At 51.5% G+C, this 13,970-nt stretch overlaps 2 protein-coding genes across 4 annotated transcripts in view; both read right to left on the bottom strand.

The window, feature by feature from the left end:
- Nucleotides 1–3,789, bottom strand: part of LOC109365522 (nuclear pore complex protein Nup98-Nup96-like) — a 5,522-nt gene extending 1,733 nt beyond the window's left edge. Inside the window, exons 1-4 of the mRNA XM_019612384.2 lie at nucleotides 3,556–3,789; nucleotides 2,708–2,850; nucleotides 1,737–1,958; nucleotides 426–667 (exon numbers count right to left, since the gene is read on the bottom strand). Coding sequence (XP_019467929.1) covers nucleotides 426–667; nucleotides 1,737–1,958; nucleotides 2,708–2,850; nucleotides 3,556–3,774 — 826 coding nt within the window. The 5' untranslated portion in view covers nucleotides 3,775–3,789. The remainder of the gene's footprint in view (nucleotides 1–425; nucleotides 668–1,736; nucleotides 1,959–2,707; nucleotides 2,851–3,555) is intronic.
- A 996-nt stretch (nucleotides 3,790–4,785) lies between these two features.
- NUP98 (nucleoporin 98) overlaps nucleotides 4,786–13,970 on the bottom strand; it is a 27,864-nt gene continuing 18,679 nt past the window's right edge. For all 3 annotated transcript variants that reach the window (XM_019612381.2, XM_019612382.2, XM_019612383.2), the window contains 6 exons: nucleotides 13,510–13,674; nucleotides 9,574–9,750; nucleotides 8,549–8,702; nucleotides 6,817–7,237; nucleotides 5,351–5,580; nucleotides 4,786–5,099 (listed from right to left, as the gene is read on the bottom strand). In XM_019612381.2, the coding sequence (XP_019467926.1) occupies nucleotides 4,801–5,099; nucleotides 5,351–5,580; nucleotides 6,817–7,237; nucleotides 8,549–8,702; nucleotides 9,574–9,750; nucleotides 13,510–13,674 (1,446 nt within the window). In that variant the 3' untranslated portion in view covers nucleotides 4,786–4,800. The remainder of the gene's footprint in view (nucleotides 5,100–5,350; nucleotides 5,581–6,816; nucleotides 7,238–8,548; nucleotides 8,703–9,573; nucleotides 9,751–13,509; nucleotides 13,675–13,970) is intronic.

Below are 13,970 nucleotides of genomic sequence, written 5' to 3'. Positions count from 1 at the left end.
CCTTTCCAAGAGCTGACTCCCCTCCTGTCTGCAGGCTCCCTTGAGGTCCTGCAGGCTGCACTGAGGTCACCCCGCAGCTTCTCTTCTCCATGCTGAACAAGCCCAGCTCCCTCAGCCTGTCTTTGCAGGGAGGTGCTGCAGCCTCTGCTCATCTTTGTGGCTCCTCTGGACCCTCTCCAACAGCTCCCTGTCCTTCTTGTCCTGGGGCTCCAGCCCTGGACGCAGTGCTGCAGATGGGGCCTCACAAGAGCAGAGCAGAGGGGGACGATCACCTCCCTGTCCCTGCTGCCACCCCCCCGCTGATGGAGCCCAGGATCCCCTTTGCTTTCCGAGCTGCAGTAGCTCACTGCTGGCTCCATCACTTCTGTTCCCACCATATTCCTGCACGCTGCCCAAGAGGATGGGACGAACGCTTCCTGGCTCACCTGACGCGAGGTGCCGCACAACCAACTTGTGGCACTGGTTCCAGTGCCCGGCCTTGAACAGGAACAGGGCTTCTTTATGCTTGTCGCCCTCCATCCGGGCTCGAACAGCCTTTGCTTCGTGAATCCACTCTGCAGGGACGCAGAGGCGCTGTGTCAGGAAGGTCTCCTTGGCCCAGGACTCGGGGGTCTCACACAGAGCGCAGTGCCGGCCCAGCAGCTCACGCACGGCCTTCTCACGTACGCTGGTGGGAGCAGAGGACAGGAACAGGACGCCCTTCCATCACGCTGTATCACAGCACGCTGGGCTGGAAGGATCTCACAGACCCCCTCCCCATCCCCACTGCAGCTGTGTGCCCTCGGCTCAGGGGCCCGGTGCCCACCCACAGCCCTGGGCTCCTCCAGGATGGGACCCACAGCTCCAGGCAGCGGCGCTGGGTGAAGGGTTTCCCCTCACATCCCACCCAACTCTCCCCCCTCCTGTCACCCCCTGCCCACACGAAGCCTCTCTCCTGCTGACAAGCTGCCCTCAGGTACTGGGAGGAATCACAGCATCAGGAGATGGGCTCCAGCACTGCGCCGTGTTATTGGCTACAGCAGAGGCACAGCTGTAATGCACGGCAAACCCTCCTCCTCAGCAGGCTTCAACAGGGCACTGAGAAAAGCTCTAACATCAACTGCATCACTTCAGCACAGCCTGAACACCACTGAGGTCATCGCTAACGCTCTGCATCACTTCAGCACTGCAGCTAAAAATGATTTCAACGTGTCTCACAGCCCTCAAGTCAGATACAGGCTTTAACTGAAGCGGTGGGTTGGAGAAATAATGCTGAAATGTAATAACTGCATCTGCAAGCACTAACAGCATGAGACACCCTTGCAAAAACAACGGTGTTGGCTACAATTTTAAGATAATTTTGGGTTAGCTATCTGTTTTACAATAAAAGCAAACCCATGTTTCAGCAAGGATCCCATCACACACACTTTTACCTCTTCCCTTTGGGTCTGACCAGGACACTGTTCTGCACTAATGATGCTTTCAGGCCAAGCTCTCAGTGCAGTAAGCTTCCTGAGCATCAGGAGATGAGCCCACCTCAGCCACACTCGTTTCTGCAGAGCAGTTCAGCAGTCATTGCAGTGCTGTGTGACACTAACGAGGGAGCTGAAGCAGAACTGCTTTGTAACCCTGACACACTGCTCTGCATGCAGTGACATTCTGCAGCTCCAGCACAACCAGGAGCTGTGACAGCTACGGTCTATAGATCACAGATCGGTTGATTTCTTTGCCTTGAGAATTATGAGATGTCTACTTACTGGCTATTGGGCTCATGCAGCACCACAAACACAGCCCACTCCCACAGGCCCTCGCTCTCCAGCTGGGCAGCATAGCTGGCGTTCAGCACGCCCTGCCCCTGCCTGCACAGGTGGCTGTAATTGAGGGCACGGAGCACCTCCCACAGGTGCCAGCTGAGCCGATAGTCCACGGGGTCAGATGTGATGCTCCTGGGATCCAGCAGCTGGTCCAGATCGTAGTGCCTGGAGGAAACAACCCGTGCCACATTAACAGCTAATGGTGCAGGCATCACAAAAGCAGAAATTGGCGCTGTTTGGTTCCTCTCCTTCCCCCACCTCCAGCTATTCCATACGTGCTACCTGCATGGTTGGTCTGTCTGCCTTTTTAAAGAAGGGAACAACTGGGAATGGTTTGAAAGTGAGCCAGGGGAGGTTTGGGTTGGATGTGAGGAGGAAGTTTTTCATGCAGAGGGTGGTGAGGCAGTGGAACAGGTTGCCCAAGGAGACTGTGGATGCCCCATCCCTGCAGGCATCCAAGGCCAGGCTGGATGTGGCTCTGGGCAGCCTGGGCTGCTGGTTGGTGACCTGCACACAGCAGGAGGTTGAGATGAGATGAGCACTGTGCTCCTTTGCAACCCAGGCCATTCTGTGATTCTATGAACTGTTCAAGTGCTTTTGCTCCTCCTCTGAATCTGCATCCAGACTCCACAGCCCTTGGGAGTCCTGTGCTCCCTCTGCAGGCTGCTCTGTGCCTTCAGTGAAAGCAAGATTCCAGCAGGAAGCACTCAGAAAACAAAGTCGTGTTTCTAAGCTCGTGTTGAACCACCTACAGACAGCAGCACCACACGCTGTAACGCCATGCTGGCAAGGCAGATTTTTCACCACTTTAAGTGAGTTCAGTGAATAGCAAAGTTAATTACACACATCTCATTTGGGAGGTCACTGCTTTACCAAGGCTCTTCTAACCACGTTTGAACCATTCCCCCACTCACCTGTCGCTGTAGAGCTTTAACAAATGGAAACAGACATCTCTGAGAGGCCTTCCTGCATTATCATCTTCTTCAATCACACAACCAGAGCCTTCCAGGTAAGGAGGCAGGGGGCAGCAGGCGTATTTCTCAGACTCTGACGTGGTCTAAACAAATTGTTTTATGGGTGAGTTTACAGACAGCACACCTTACAGGGGCAGTGTGTGTACAAAGCTCACACTGCTGCAGCATTAAACCTCTCATCAGGAGGGCAGACCTAAGGCTGTGCTTGGGCTATCCTTAGGGCCAAGCCACCTTCAGTGAAATGATTTCCCAATTTCCAGTTTACAGCAACACAGCTTGCACGGCACACGCAGCCACACGCCGTCTGCAGGAGCTGGGGATGCAGCAGAGCAGTGGCTTGGCAAGGAGCACCTCAGCAGACAGCTGAGTATTAAGCAGCACAGCAGGAAAGCTGACCAGCCACCGCAAATGGCCCCTGTGCTGGTGGCCACCACCCACCTCCCTACATCTGTCTCACTGTAAGCAGGTGGGAGCTCAGCCTGAAATAAGTCACTGACGCAGCAAGCAGAAGAGGAGGGCCTATGCTTGTCAGGAATATCACCTGGAGGCTCAACCTCAGTGATTTATTTCCACTCCGCAGAGGGAAAAGGAAGATCCACATCAGTGTAAGCTGCTTCACAAATGCATCACCAACACCAAGGGAAGGAATCCGATGCTGTGACAACCGATAGGCTGAATGCAGGCTCAGCAGCAATGTGTGGCTGCTCACAACACTCAGCTCCACGCAGCACCGGCTCACAGCTCCAGCCAGGACCAGGAAGGCCTCTGAGCCAGGCACGCCGACCTACCTGAAATGCTGCCTCGTACATGGCAAGTGCCTGGGAGATAGAAGCTGTTGGAGGCAGGAGGTACCAGAGGTGGATGGCCACGCAGCGCTTCCAGTCCAGCTGTGAGCACACATTGATGCTGGTTCTCTCAGACAGCTGCCACACCTGGAGAGTTAGACAAGTCACACAGAGGTTGGTGCACGCGGGACAAGAGGCAGCACACAGCAGTAGTAAGTCCATTAGAGAAACAAACAGAAAACCCCAAACGTCAGTTTGTATTCGTTTCCTGCCATGTATCAGGCTGGGATTGACCAACAAAACTTTAACTGACTGCTGTTAGGAAGCAGAGTCAAATCAAGGAGCCATCTGGAGTACTTTGGGACCCACAGTAAAAGACAGACAGGGAGCTGTTGGAGAGGGTCCAGAGGAGCCACAAAGATGAGCAGGGGCTGCAGCACCTCCCTACGAAGACAGGCTGAGGGAGCTGGGCTTGTTCAGCATGGAGAAGAGAAGCTGCAGGACCTCAGTGCAGCCTGCAGGACCTAAAGGGAGCCTGCAGACAGGAGGGGAGTCAGCTCTTGGAAAGGGGAGATAACAGCAGGACAGGGGAATGGTTGGAAGTTGAAGGAGGGCAGATTTCAGTTGGCTGTCAGGGGGAAGTTGTTTGCTGTGAGAGTGGGGAGGTGCTGGAACAGCTGCCCAGAGAGGCTGTGGATCCCTGTCCATCCCTGCAGGTGTTCAAGGCCAGCTTGGATGGGGCCCTGGGCAGCCGGGGCTGCTGTGAAATGTGGAGGTTGGTGGCCCTGCCTGTGGTGGGGGGTTGGAGCTTCGTGGTCCTTGAGCTCCCTTCCAACCCAAGGCATTCTTTGATTCTAAGCTCAATTAAAAATACTAAAGAGGATACTACGCAGAGGACATACTATGCAAAAAAAACGTTTCAAATGCAAAACAGCATCACTTCCTACCTCTAGAAGAACTGACAGTAAAGCAGTGTAAATATGACTGCATTTGCCCCATTGCTGGAGATGCTCGAGGCCATGGATGGGACCCTGGGCAGATCTGGGGGGGGAACCTGCCCAGATTTGGGGCTTTAAGGGCCCTTCCAACCCAACCACGCTGTGGACTCTATGACTGTATGAGCAGGAAGCAGACAAGGCAGACCGTGCCTTAATCCATCTCCCACAGTCAGCACCGGAATGACCAGTTACTCACTACTAGCTCTCAGTGCCCAAGTTCTCTTTACGTCTCTCCCTCCTACCTCCTCCCTTAGAGAAAAAGGGATGCGAGCATCTTACCTGCCTGCTGGGCCAGCCTGCAAGCCTCTCCAATCCTCCTGCCTGTGAGGCAGCTGAACACAGCCTCCACATGACTGTGGTGTTGGGTCAAAGCAACCTCCTCATCAATCCGTGCCGCTGCCGTCTCTGACAGCCAACGAGAGAAAGCCCTCCTGCGCTCCAGGGCCAGGACGTACTCACTGGGCTCCTCCAGGCTGGCCTCCAGCTCCTTCAGGTTCCCCCAGATGGCTTCACATAAAGTCCACGTCAAGCACCAGTGCTTCACAACAGCTGTCAGTACAGAGTTAGCCAGTCAGGAGGGTAAAACCAAGGGAATGTTTAGAAAAGCCTCCTGAGGTTGTCAAATCTTACAGGACATCCTACTGCTACACCTCAGTCAGCCACCCAAAAGCAATCAACCACCTTCATGCTTTCAGAAAGAGCGTGGAGGTACAGCCACTTTGTTTTATTCACACTCGAATAACCCGGATAGTTCTCCAGATCCACTGCCACCACTGTAAATACAAGCACTCTCTACTCACTCTCCATTACAGCAGGATCCTCGGATGCTGTTCGAACCCAGTCAGCATAGTCATGAATAGCAGAAACTCCTGGGTTGGGAGCCAGGAGAGGACACTGGTCGTCCATATGGACAGTGCTGTGCTTCAGCTTGATCTCCAGAGGGATAAGATACAACTGCTTGTCTCTGTTCATCTTCCTTTGTTCCAAGTTCAGCTTTTCCACATGAACCTTGAAAGGGGACTCTGGGAGTCTGCAGTAAAAGAAAAAATAAAACAAACAGGTAAACAACACTGAGTTCTTTTCCATGAATAAACTCCTGTTATGGAGCAGCTGCACTGCACAGCTTGTCCTGACTGTAACACGGCAGCAGATGTATGACTGGAGGTCAGTGACTGGGTATGCAGAACCTGGATACAGTCTGGGATTCAGAATTACACGTGGGCCAATCAATCTCACTGAGCTGGGTGCCTCCAGCACACAAAAGGCATTAATTAGCACACCTTACCACAACCCAGCACATTTTACAAGAGCACTGCAATGGGCTGCACAGAGAGGTGGTGGAGTCACCGAGCCTGGAGGTGTTTGAGGAACATTTGGGTTTTGTGTTGAGGGACGTGGTTTAGTGAGAGCTGCTGGTGATGGGTGGGTGGTTGGACTGGGTGATCCTGAAGGTCTTTTCCAACCCTGGTGATTCTGTGATTCATTCTGCTAACAAATCAAATGTGCTGCAGATCAACTCAAGAGGCATTTTGGAAGCCCTGAATGGTAGAACAACGGACTGAACTCCAGTGAAGTCTGGGTATGGATTTGCACAGCCCAGAAACTTCTGATCCTGCTTTACATACAACAGAACTGAGGCATCTGAGAATTCAGAAGTTAAGATATTCCCAGGGATAAAGGACAGCACATTTGAAGCATCCTGAACAACAGCTCTGGACTTTCCCTCTTTAAACTTTCATTGGATAACAGTGTTATCTATGTGTTAAAAAAACCTACTCTTACTGTGATACTCCATTTCTCTGAAATACAGATTTTTGTCATGTAGCAACCTGAAGGCTCTCCATGTCTCCATGACAAGGGGAAATGGTTTGAAGTTGAAGTAGGGAAGAATGAGGTTGCATATAAGGGGGAAATTCTTTACTCAGAGAGTGGTGAGGTGCTGGAACAGCTGCCCAGAGAGGCTGTGGATCCCCGTCCATCCCTGGAGGTGTTCAAGGCCAGCTTGGATGGGGCCCTGGGCAGCCTGGGCTGCTGTGAGATGTGGAGGTTGGTGGCCCTGCCTGTGGTGGGGAGTTGGAGCTTCGTGGTCCTCGAGGTCCCTTCCAACCCAACCCATTCTGTGATTCTATGATGGCTAGGACAACCTTCTATCTCACACCTCAGAAAGAACCCTAAGCCAAATTCCAAAACGATACTGACTTACATTTAGGACTCACTCAAACATTAAGAGCACAGCAGAACCACCCCGAAGGAAACCAGTACTCACAGCTTTGGAGCAACAGGAGCGGGCAGGAATCCATACTCCACAGCCTCACACGGAAGGTCCTCCATCCCACTCGACCCACTCAGCTGATCCCCACAATTGACCAGAGTCCAGTTGGGCCCCCAGCCCACACGGAAGGCACGTCCCATGAACAGCGCCATGTCCATCAGCAGCTTCCCCTTCCCATAGGTGATGGAGCTCTCCAGAGGGACCAAGCCCTGCTGCCTGCGGACACCCACTGTCCTCATCTGCACCTCGGGGACCGACGGAGGGACGGCGAAGGCTGATGCTAATGGAGAGGATGCTGACCAGCAGGCAGGGGAAGGGGAGCTGCGAGACGCCCTGGGCTCCTGGAGGTCATAAAGAGCAGTGCTGGGTGGTTGGAAAATGGTATCAGCAAACTTGGATTGCAGCAGCCCGGCGACTGGAGGGAAGAAGGGGGAAGAATGGTTAACCACACATGCATCTGTCTTTCATCAGGAGGTTCTGATATTTTATTACTTCTGGCATCCTGGCGTGTATCAGGAATGGTGTGTGAGCAGGACCAGGGAAGTACTCCTGCTCACTGCTCTGCACTGGTGAGGCCTCACCTCCAGCACTGCGTTCAGTTTTGGACACCTCAGTACAGAAAGGACATGGAGGTGCTGGAGCAGGGCCAGAGAAGGGCAACAAGGCTGGGGAAGGCTTGGAGAACATGGCCTGTGAGGAGAGACTGAAGGAGCTGGGGCTGTTTGGTCTGGGGAAAAGAGGCTGAGGGGAGACATTATGGCTCTCCATCAACACCTGAAAGGTGATTGCAGCAGAGCAGGGCTGGTCTGTTCTCACAGCTGACAGGAGGAGGGGAAATGGCCTCAAGTTGCACCAGGGGAGGTTTAGGTTGGATCTCAGGAAACACCTCTTTACAGAAGGGGTTGTTAAGCAGTGCAATGGGCTGCACAGGGAGGGGGTTGAGTCACCATACCTGGATGTGTTTAAAAACCCTTTGGATGCGATGCTCAGGAACGTGATTGAGCTGAGGGCTGTTAGAGTTAGGGTAGGATGGTTGGGTTGTGGTTGGATTTGATGGCCTTTAAGGTCTTTTCCAACCTGAGCAATTCTATGATTCTATGATTTCAGAGGTATTTCAGTCCTTCATAACCAGCCAGTGAAAACACTCACCTGGATCTGCTGTGGCAATGCACAGCTAAAAGCAATTGTTTGCAGTATTGAGAGCCATGAAATCCACCACCCACAGAATAATTTGGTCCAAACTAAAGAAGGTGGTATTACATGTAGCCTCACCCAAAAACAGAGATTTTGAAAGTAATTATGACTTTAACTGATATAGTTAAACCATGAGAACAGGAACATTTCAGAGAAAGCAGACACTGAAACTGTCCTCGATTTCAGGTCAGACATTTCATTCAGGAAGCATCTCCATGCTTATAAATGAGATGTGCATTACTCCTATTGGAATCACTCCTCTGTGGGACACACAAACCACCACGGAGCAGCAGGGGAGTCTGCAGCATCCCCTAGGAATGTGAGGCAGAGGGAGAGAAAAGAGAAGCATGGGACACAGCAGTGTGCAGCGAGGCCAGAGGAGGAAGGCAGGAGCTGCAGCCCTGGGAGATGGCCGTGGAGCAGGAGGGCAGGCCAAAGCACAGCACACACCTGCTCTGCCACCCACTCAGACAGTAATAGGGTTTTGCAGACTGAACTCTTTCTCCATGCAGTGTGTGGTTTGCCACAGTACCTGAGCATCTCTTCTGTCCTTGGGATTTTGAGATAGGGAGCCTTGGAGAACAGATCTCCTGAGAAGTATCCATTTTTGTAAGTTGCTTCCCAGAGTGATGGTCCAGGATTAAATCCAGGTCATCTTCATCAGCAAGCAAGGAAGCTTTCATAATCTAAAGAGGCAGAAGTCAAATCTGCACGTCAGCAATCATCCTATTAGCAGCAGCCAGCTGATCTCATCTGCTCCCCACCCAATAAAGATTAATTCCACATTCTGTGTGCAACTAAACGCACTCGTACCACACTGCATGCCACAATCCAGGAGAAATGAAAACAAACTCGGCAGTTACTGATTAACTCTATCAAACTATTAGTTATAATGCCACAGTGCGTGGGAGGATGGGCACGAGGTCCTCTGATAACCATGGGTTTTCAGATCTTAGCTCTGGCTACCAGTGTTTGCCCAGAGAGGCTGTGGATCCCCGTCCATCCCTGGAGGTGTTCAAGGCCAGGCTGGATGGGGCCCTGGGCTGGTACTAAATGTGGAGGTTGGAGCTTCATGATCCTTGCTGTCCTTTCCAACCCAAGCCATTCTATGATTCTATGAATATTTCAGCTTAAGTAACACTACTGCGTTTTCCTAAGATAGGAAATACAGGTAGAAGGCCATGAGCATTCAAGGCATTATCTTTTCATGCAAATAAACAAACAAACAAGCCCAAAACAACAAAAAATCCCACCAAGGAAAACCACAAAACCAAACTATCAGCCAAAACAGACCACAAGCTCAAATTCAGCTATCCTATTAACGTGGCTGGCCCCAAACCGGGTCAGGAGCAGCCCAGGTTAGGTGTGAGCTCACCAATTCAGAGCTTTGAAACCTGACTGTCATTTTAAAGATGCTTCGGTGTTTCTGCTTTAAAGATTTCCGGACCTCTGAGGATCCCCCACAAGCACAGAAGCACACAGACAGGGCAGGCACACTGAGCACCGCCGACAGGTCCTGCCAAAGCACCTCTCAGAGGGAAAAGCACGGGGCCTTACCTGCAGGACATGGGGGTTGATGCCCAGCGTGGAGGCGATGTGAGCAGAAGCGGGCACTGCCTCCTGCTCCTCGGCCACGCTGTCCTGCACCGCGGGCTCCTGGGGAGGCTCCTGGGTGACGTCTGCCATGTCACTGTCCAGCTCCACCACTCTGCCCAGCTGCTCCACCTCGGGGCTCTGCGGATACAGGCACAGAGGTGGCATCAGACAACAACAGATCCCAACGGCTCGCTAAGAAAACGTTCTTAATATCTTCAACAATCACCTGCACACGAAGCGGAGCACCGCCTTGCTCGTGTCAAGACTCCAATTTAAGTTTAGGGAGGAATACAGAACCTGTTCCCATTTTCTTCAGTGTTGCAACGTTAACGGTGCAAGTTAAAGCGAAGGAGAAGTCACAGCTTAGTTGTGTCCTCCTGCAGCTTACCACTTTGTGCCATGCAGTGCAGGAAGCTGTTCTTCAGCTTTCCGCTTCCAGGTGACCAAAAAACGAGGTCTGTGCATCCCCTTCTCCCCCACAATGCTATCACACAAAGAAGTTTCCTGGGCCAGAGTTGAACCTGGGACATTTCAGATGGCAGCAGCCAGCTCAGGAACAGGGACTGTGCAGCACTGGCTGCTGCTGCCCATGGTAGGTGATGAGCAACACTGCGATACCTGCTTTGTCTCCCCAGCTGCGACGCTGTATAATATGAGGCCACGTTCTACAAACGGACACAATAACCTTCATGATCACACAATACTGGCTCACAGAGTGCGTGTGCACATTTCTTTATTATTATTATAAACCAGGACACTGGATTGGAAAGTTGCACTGTCTATCTGTAGCTAAATTTCTCACGTCTGCTCCAGTCCAAGGCAGGATGAACTCAACGTATGGATTTTCTGAAGGCACTCACGTGGTATAACCTCTGTGATGATCCTGAAGTGAGCTCTACAACCTCCAGCTGCTTACAAGAACTCAGCTTCACCTTCCAGGCAGGGCCAAGGAACGTTCAGCCACTCCCAAAGATAAGCAGGCAGCAGAATGGTGCTCCAGCAGTGCCATCACCTCCACTCCAAAGCCCACCTGCGCACCGAGCTGCCCCACACCCAACACAGAACGTGACAGCACTGCAAGCTGCTCAGCTGCCTTCCAGCCTCACTACCCAAATAGTTTGATAGGGCAAAACCCTTGGAGAGGGGCATCTACTGCTGGTAAAGTGCAGCTAATGGGTCAGCCTGGAAGCAGCACCTGGCCAACAGCAAGCGGTGTGGGCCTAATTAGCTGAGCATCTTCCAGGTTCCAGTCCTCTAATGCTCCTGATGTGCTCTAACCCAGGCTCCAGCTTCCATCCCAGGTCCTCCGATAGGGGTGGCCTGGGAAAGATGCATCTTTACAGCTGACCTGCTTTCCAGATGCAGTGAGGTACACCACAATATACAACACATATGTGCTCATATTCATGCCTTTCATACCTCACTGCCAACCACACCGAGGAATTTAGAAGTAGACTCAACTGGGCTGCTACTGAGCTCATTAAAGCCAGCCAAGAAATGCCACGAAGGTCATCAGATGAGGTAAAAGTGAGATTGCAAGGGCAGCACTTAGCAGATGGAAGCAGCAGGGAGTGGTGCCTGCAGTATGCAGAATAGATTCACAACTCCAAACTCATTTATAAACAGGAGTTTCACTGCTCCCCTCGTTGTGCTTTAATACAGGAAGGACACAGTGCAACCATCTCCTCTGGACCTCGCAATACTAATAAAATCATTAACATTCAAGTTAGTGAGAGAAGAAAAACCCAAATCCAGTTCCTGAAAGCTTCCCAAACTGCAGAGAAAGTCATTTTCAGATGCTCAGGGCAGTGAGTCTGGCAAGTTTTCAAGCCACACTGGGGCTGTTTCTCAGAAGTCTGGAAAATGAATCTTGGAGTAGGTCCAGAGGAGGCACTGAGATGATCAGAGAGCTGCAGCAGCTCTGCTATGAGGAAAGGCTGAGGGAACTGGGCTTGTTGAGCTTGGAGAAGAGAAGCTGCAGGGAGACCTCAGTGTGGCCTTCAGTGCTTGGAGGGAGCGGATAAACAGGAGGGGGAACGGCTGTTTGTGAGGGTGGGTGGTGACAGGACAAGGGGAATGGTTTGAAAGTGAGGCAGGGGAGGTTTGGGTTGGATGTGAGGAGGAAGTTTTTCATGCAGAGGGTGGTGAGGCAGTGGAACAGGTTGCCCAAGGAGGCTGTGGATGCCCCATCCCTGCAGGCATTCAAGGCCAGGCTGGATGTGGCTCTGGGCAGCCTGGGCTGCTGGTTGGTGACCTGCACACAGCAGGGGGTTGGAAGTGGGTGAGCACTGTGCTCCTTTGCAACCCAGGCCATTCTGTCTTTCTCTGATGCCACAATGCAACAGAGCTGGCTGTACTGAAAAGCATTTGTGTCACCTGCTGCCACGTGTCCAGGCCCCTTCAACCTAAGTGGCAGAGCTGCAAAGGCTCACATGCTTCTACAGAAGTTGAGATTAAACCCTAGACTGCATAAGATTAAAAAAAAAAAAGTATTCCAGGTTGATTTAATGAGAATTCCTACCACAGAAGTCATGAAATTATTATTTTGTGCAAGCAGGGCCAAAACACAACTTGCTATTTCTCACCATGCACTGAGCAGATCCTCATCCTCAAGCCACCCAAAGCCACTGGCCAAGAGACCAGCTCCAAGTGCTGCTACAGAAGATGAGTGTTCAACCTATCTGAATTACTGCCTCTGAAAAGCTGCTTTCACGTTTTGACTTTAAGCCACAGAAATAGAATTCCTCTGCTTCCCCATGGCGCAGGGTATCAGGACAACAGCACACACACCTCGACACAGGATCTGTGCCTCAGTGAGCTGCAAGCTTCAAGATCTGCTTTCACTCTGCAGTGATCTGCAGTCACAGATTACTGAAGGGGAAAACAAAACCAGCTTTGGCAGAGCCTTCCAGCAAGTCCCATCCAGCTGCTGGATACCCATCCTGCTGCTCAGCCCTTCTGCCCTGACTGCTGAAGGCTGCCTTCCCCCCCACAACCAGCTCAGAGAACAACACAGAAGTCTCCTGCTCTCTGCACTTGCATGCTGTTTTATGAGAAGTTACTCCAAAAGAAGCACAGCTCACTCACAAACACCTGCCCTCAGCACCTGGCATGAAGTGCACATCCCACCCCATCAGTGCCACAGTGGCTTCCAAATGGGATCTGTTTAACCATGAGTGGAAAAAAAACAAAACAAAACAAAAAAACCACAGACTAATTTAGCTTATCACATTTGGAAAATGCAAGTGTATGAGGTGCAGTGAGACTGTGTGAAGGAAATTAATGTTAGGCCATAAGAGCTGACCAGTAAAGGGACAGAGTGCTGCCTTCCCTACGCACAGCACACAGGCACACACTGAAGGTGCATTACAAAGCTTCAGTGGCATTACACCCCACTTCAGTATATTTAAAAATACAGTGCATGATTGGCCTCAAAAAGTAGTTTTTAATAAAGATAGGGCACATTCTTTGAGTATAAAGCATACAGTCCCACTTACTAAACGAGGGTCAAGTCAAAGCAGCACAATGCCATCTCAAGGCAGGCAGCACAAGGCATTTTAGTTATATAGAATGTAACCAGTATTTACAAAAACAAGCTTTTCTTCCAGAGGTGGCAAATACGCCAAGTTCAGTCTAGGCCAGAATCAAGAAACAAGGCTTGAATGCCCTCCCAGCCCCCTACGTTCTCAGTATGAAGTGCCAAGTATCTTAACGAAAAAGAACATGCAAACACTCATTGAGAGGTCAGAAGAGCTACTGAGTTTATGAAAGTTTGTATACTGTTTGGCTCTTCGGTTTCCAGGCTACTTCTCACTTGAGCAACCCCTCCCCAGGCACCAGATAATTCTTCACATTTCATTTTTTCCAATTCCCTTTTTGTCACTGTCCTCCTTCTACCTGAGCTGGAGGCGTTGGTTTGCCATTTAAGGCCATTTGCTGAGGTGGCAGATGCCCTGGAGGAGGCACTGGTGTGGTTTTTAACTTCTTTGCGTCCACTTTTAAAGGATGCTCTTCCTCTTCCTCATCTGAATCTTGCAGGCCATATTTGGAGAAGTGTGCCACCTGTGCAATGAGAAGAACAAACATGTCAAAGGGGTGGCAGCAGGGACAGGGAGGTGATCGTCCCCCTCTGCTCTGCTCTTGTGAGGCCCCATCTGCAGCACTGCGTCCAGGGCTGGAGCCCCCAAGACAAGAAAGACAGGGAGCTGTTGGAGAGGGTCCAGAGGAGCCACAAAGATGAGCAGAGGCTGCAGCACCTCCCTACAAAGACAGGCTGAGGGAGCTGGGCTTGTTCAGCATGGAGAAGAGAAGCTGCGGGGTGACCTCAGTGCAGCCTGCAGGACCTCAAGGGAGCCTGC

Source organism: Meleagris gallopavo, chromosome 1 (assembly GCF_000146605.3).
Source record: "Meleagris gallopavo isolate NT-WF06-2002-E0010 breed Aviagen turkey brand Nicholas breeding stock chromosome 1, Turkey_5.1, whole genome shotgun sequence".
Classification (NCBI taxonomy): domain Eukaryota; kingdom Metazoa; phylum Chordata; class Aves; order Galliformes; family Phasianidae; genus Meleagris; species Meleagris gallopavo.
This window is presented reverse-complemented; position numbering and strand designations above follow the sequence as displayed.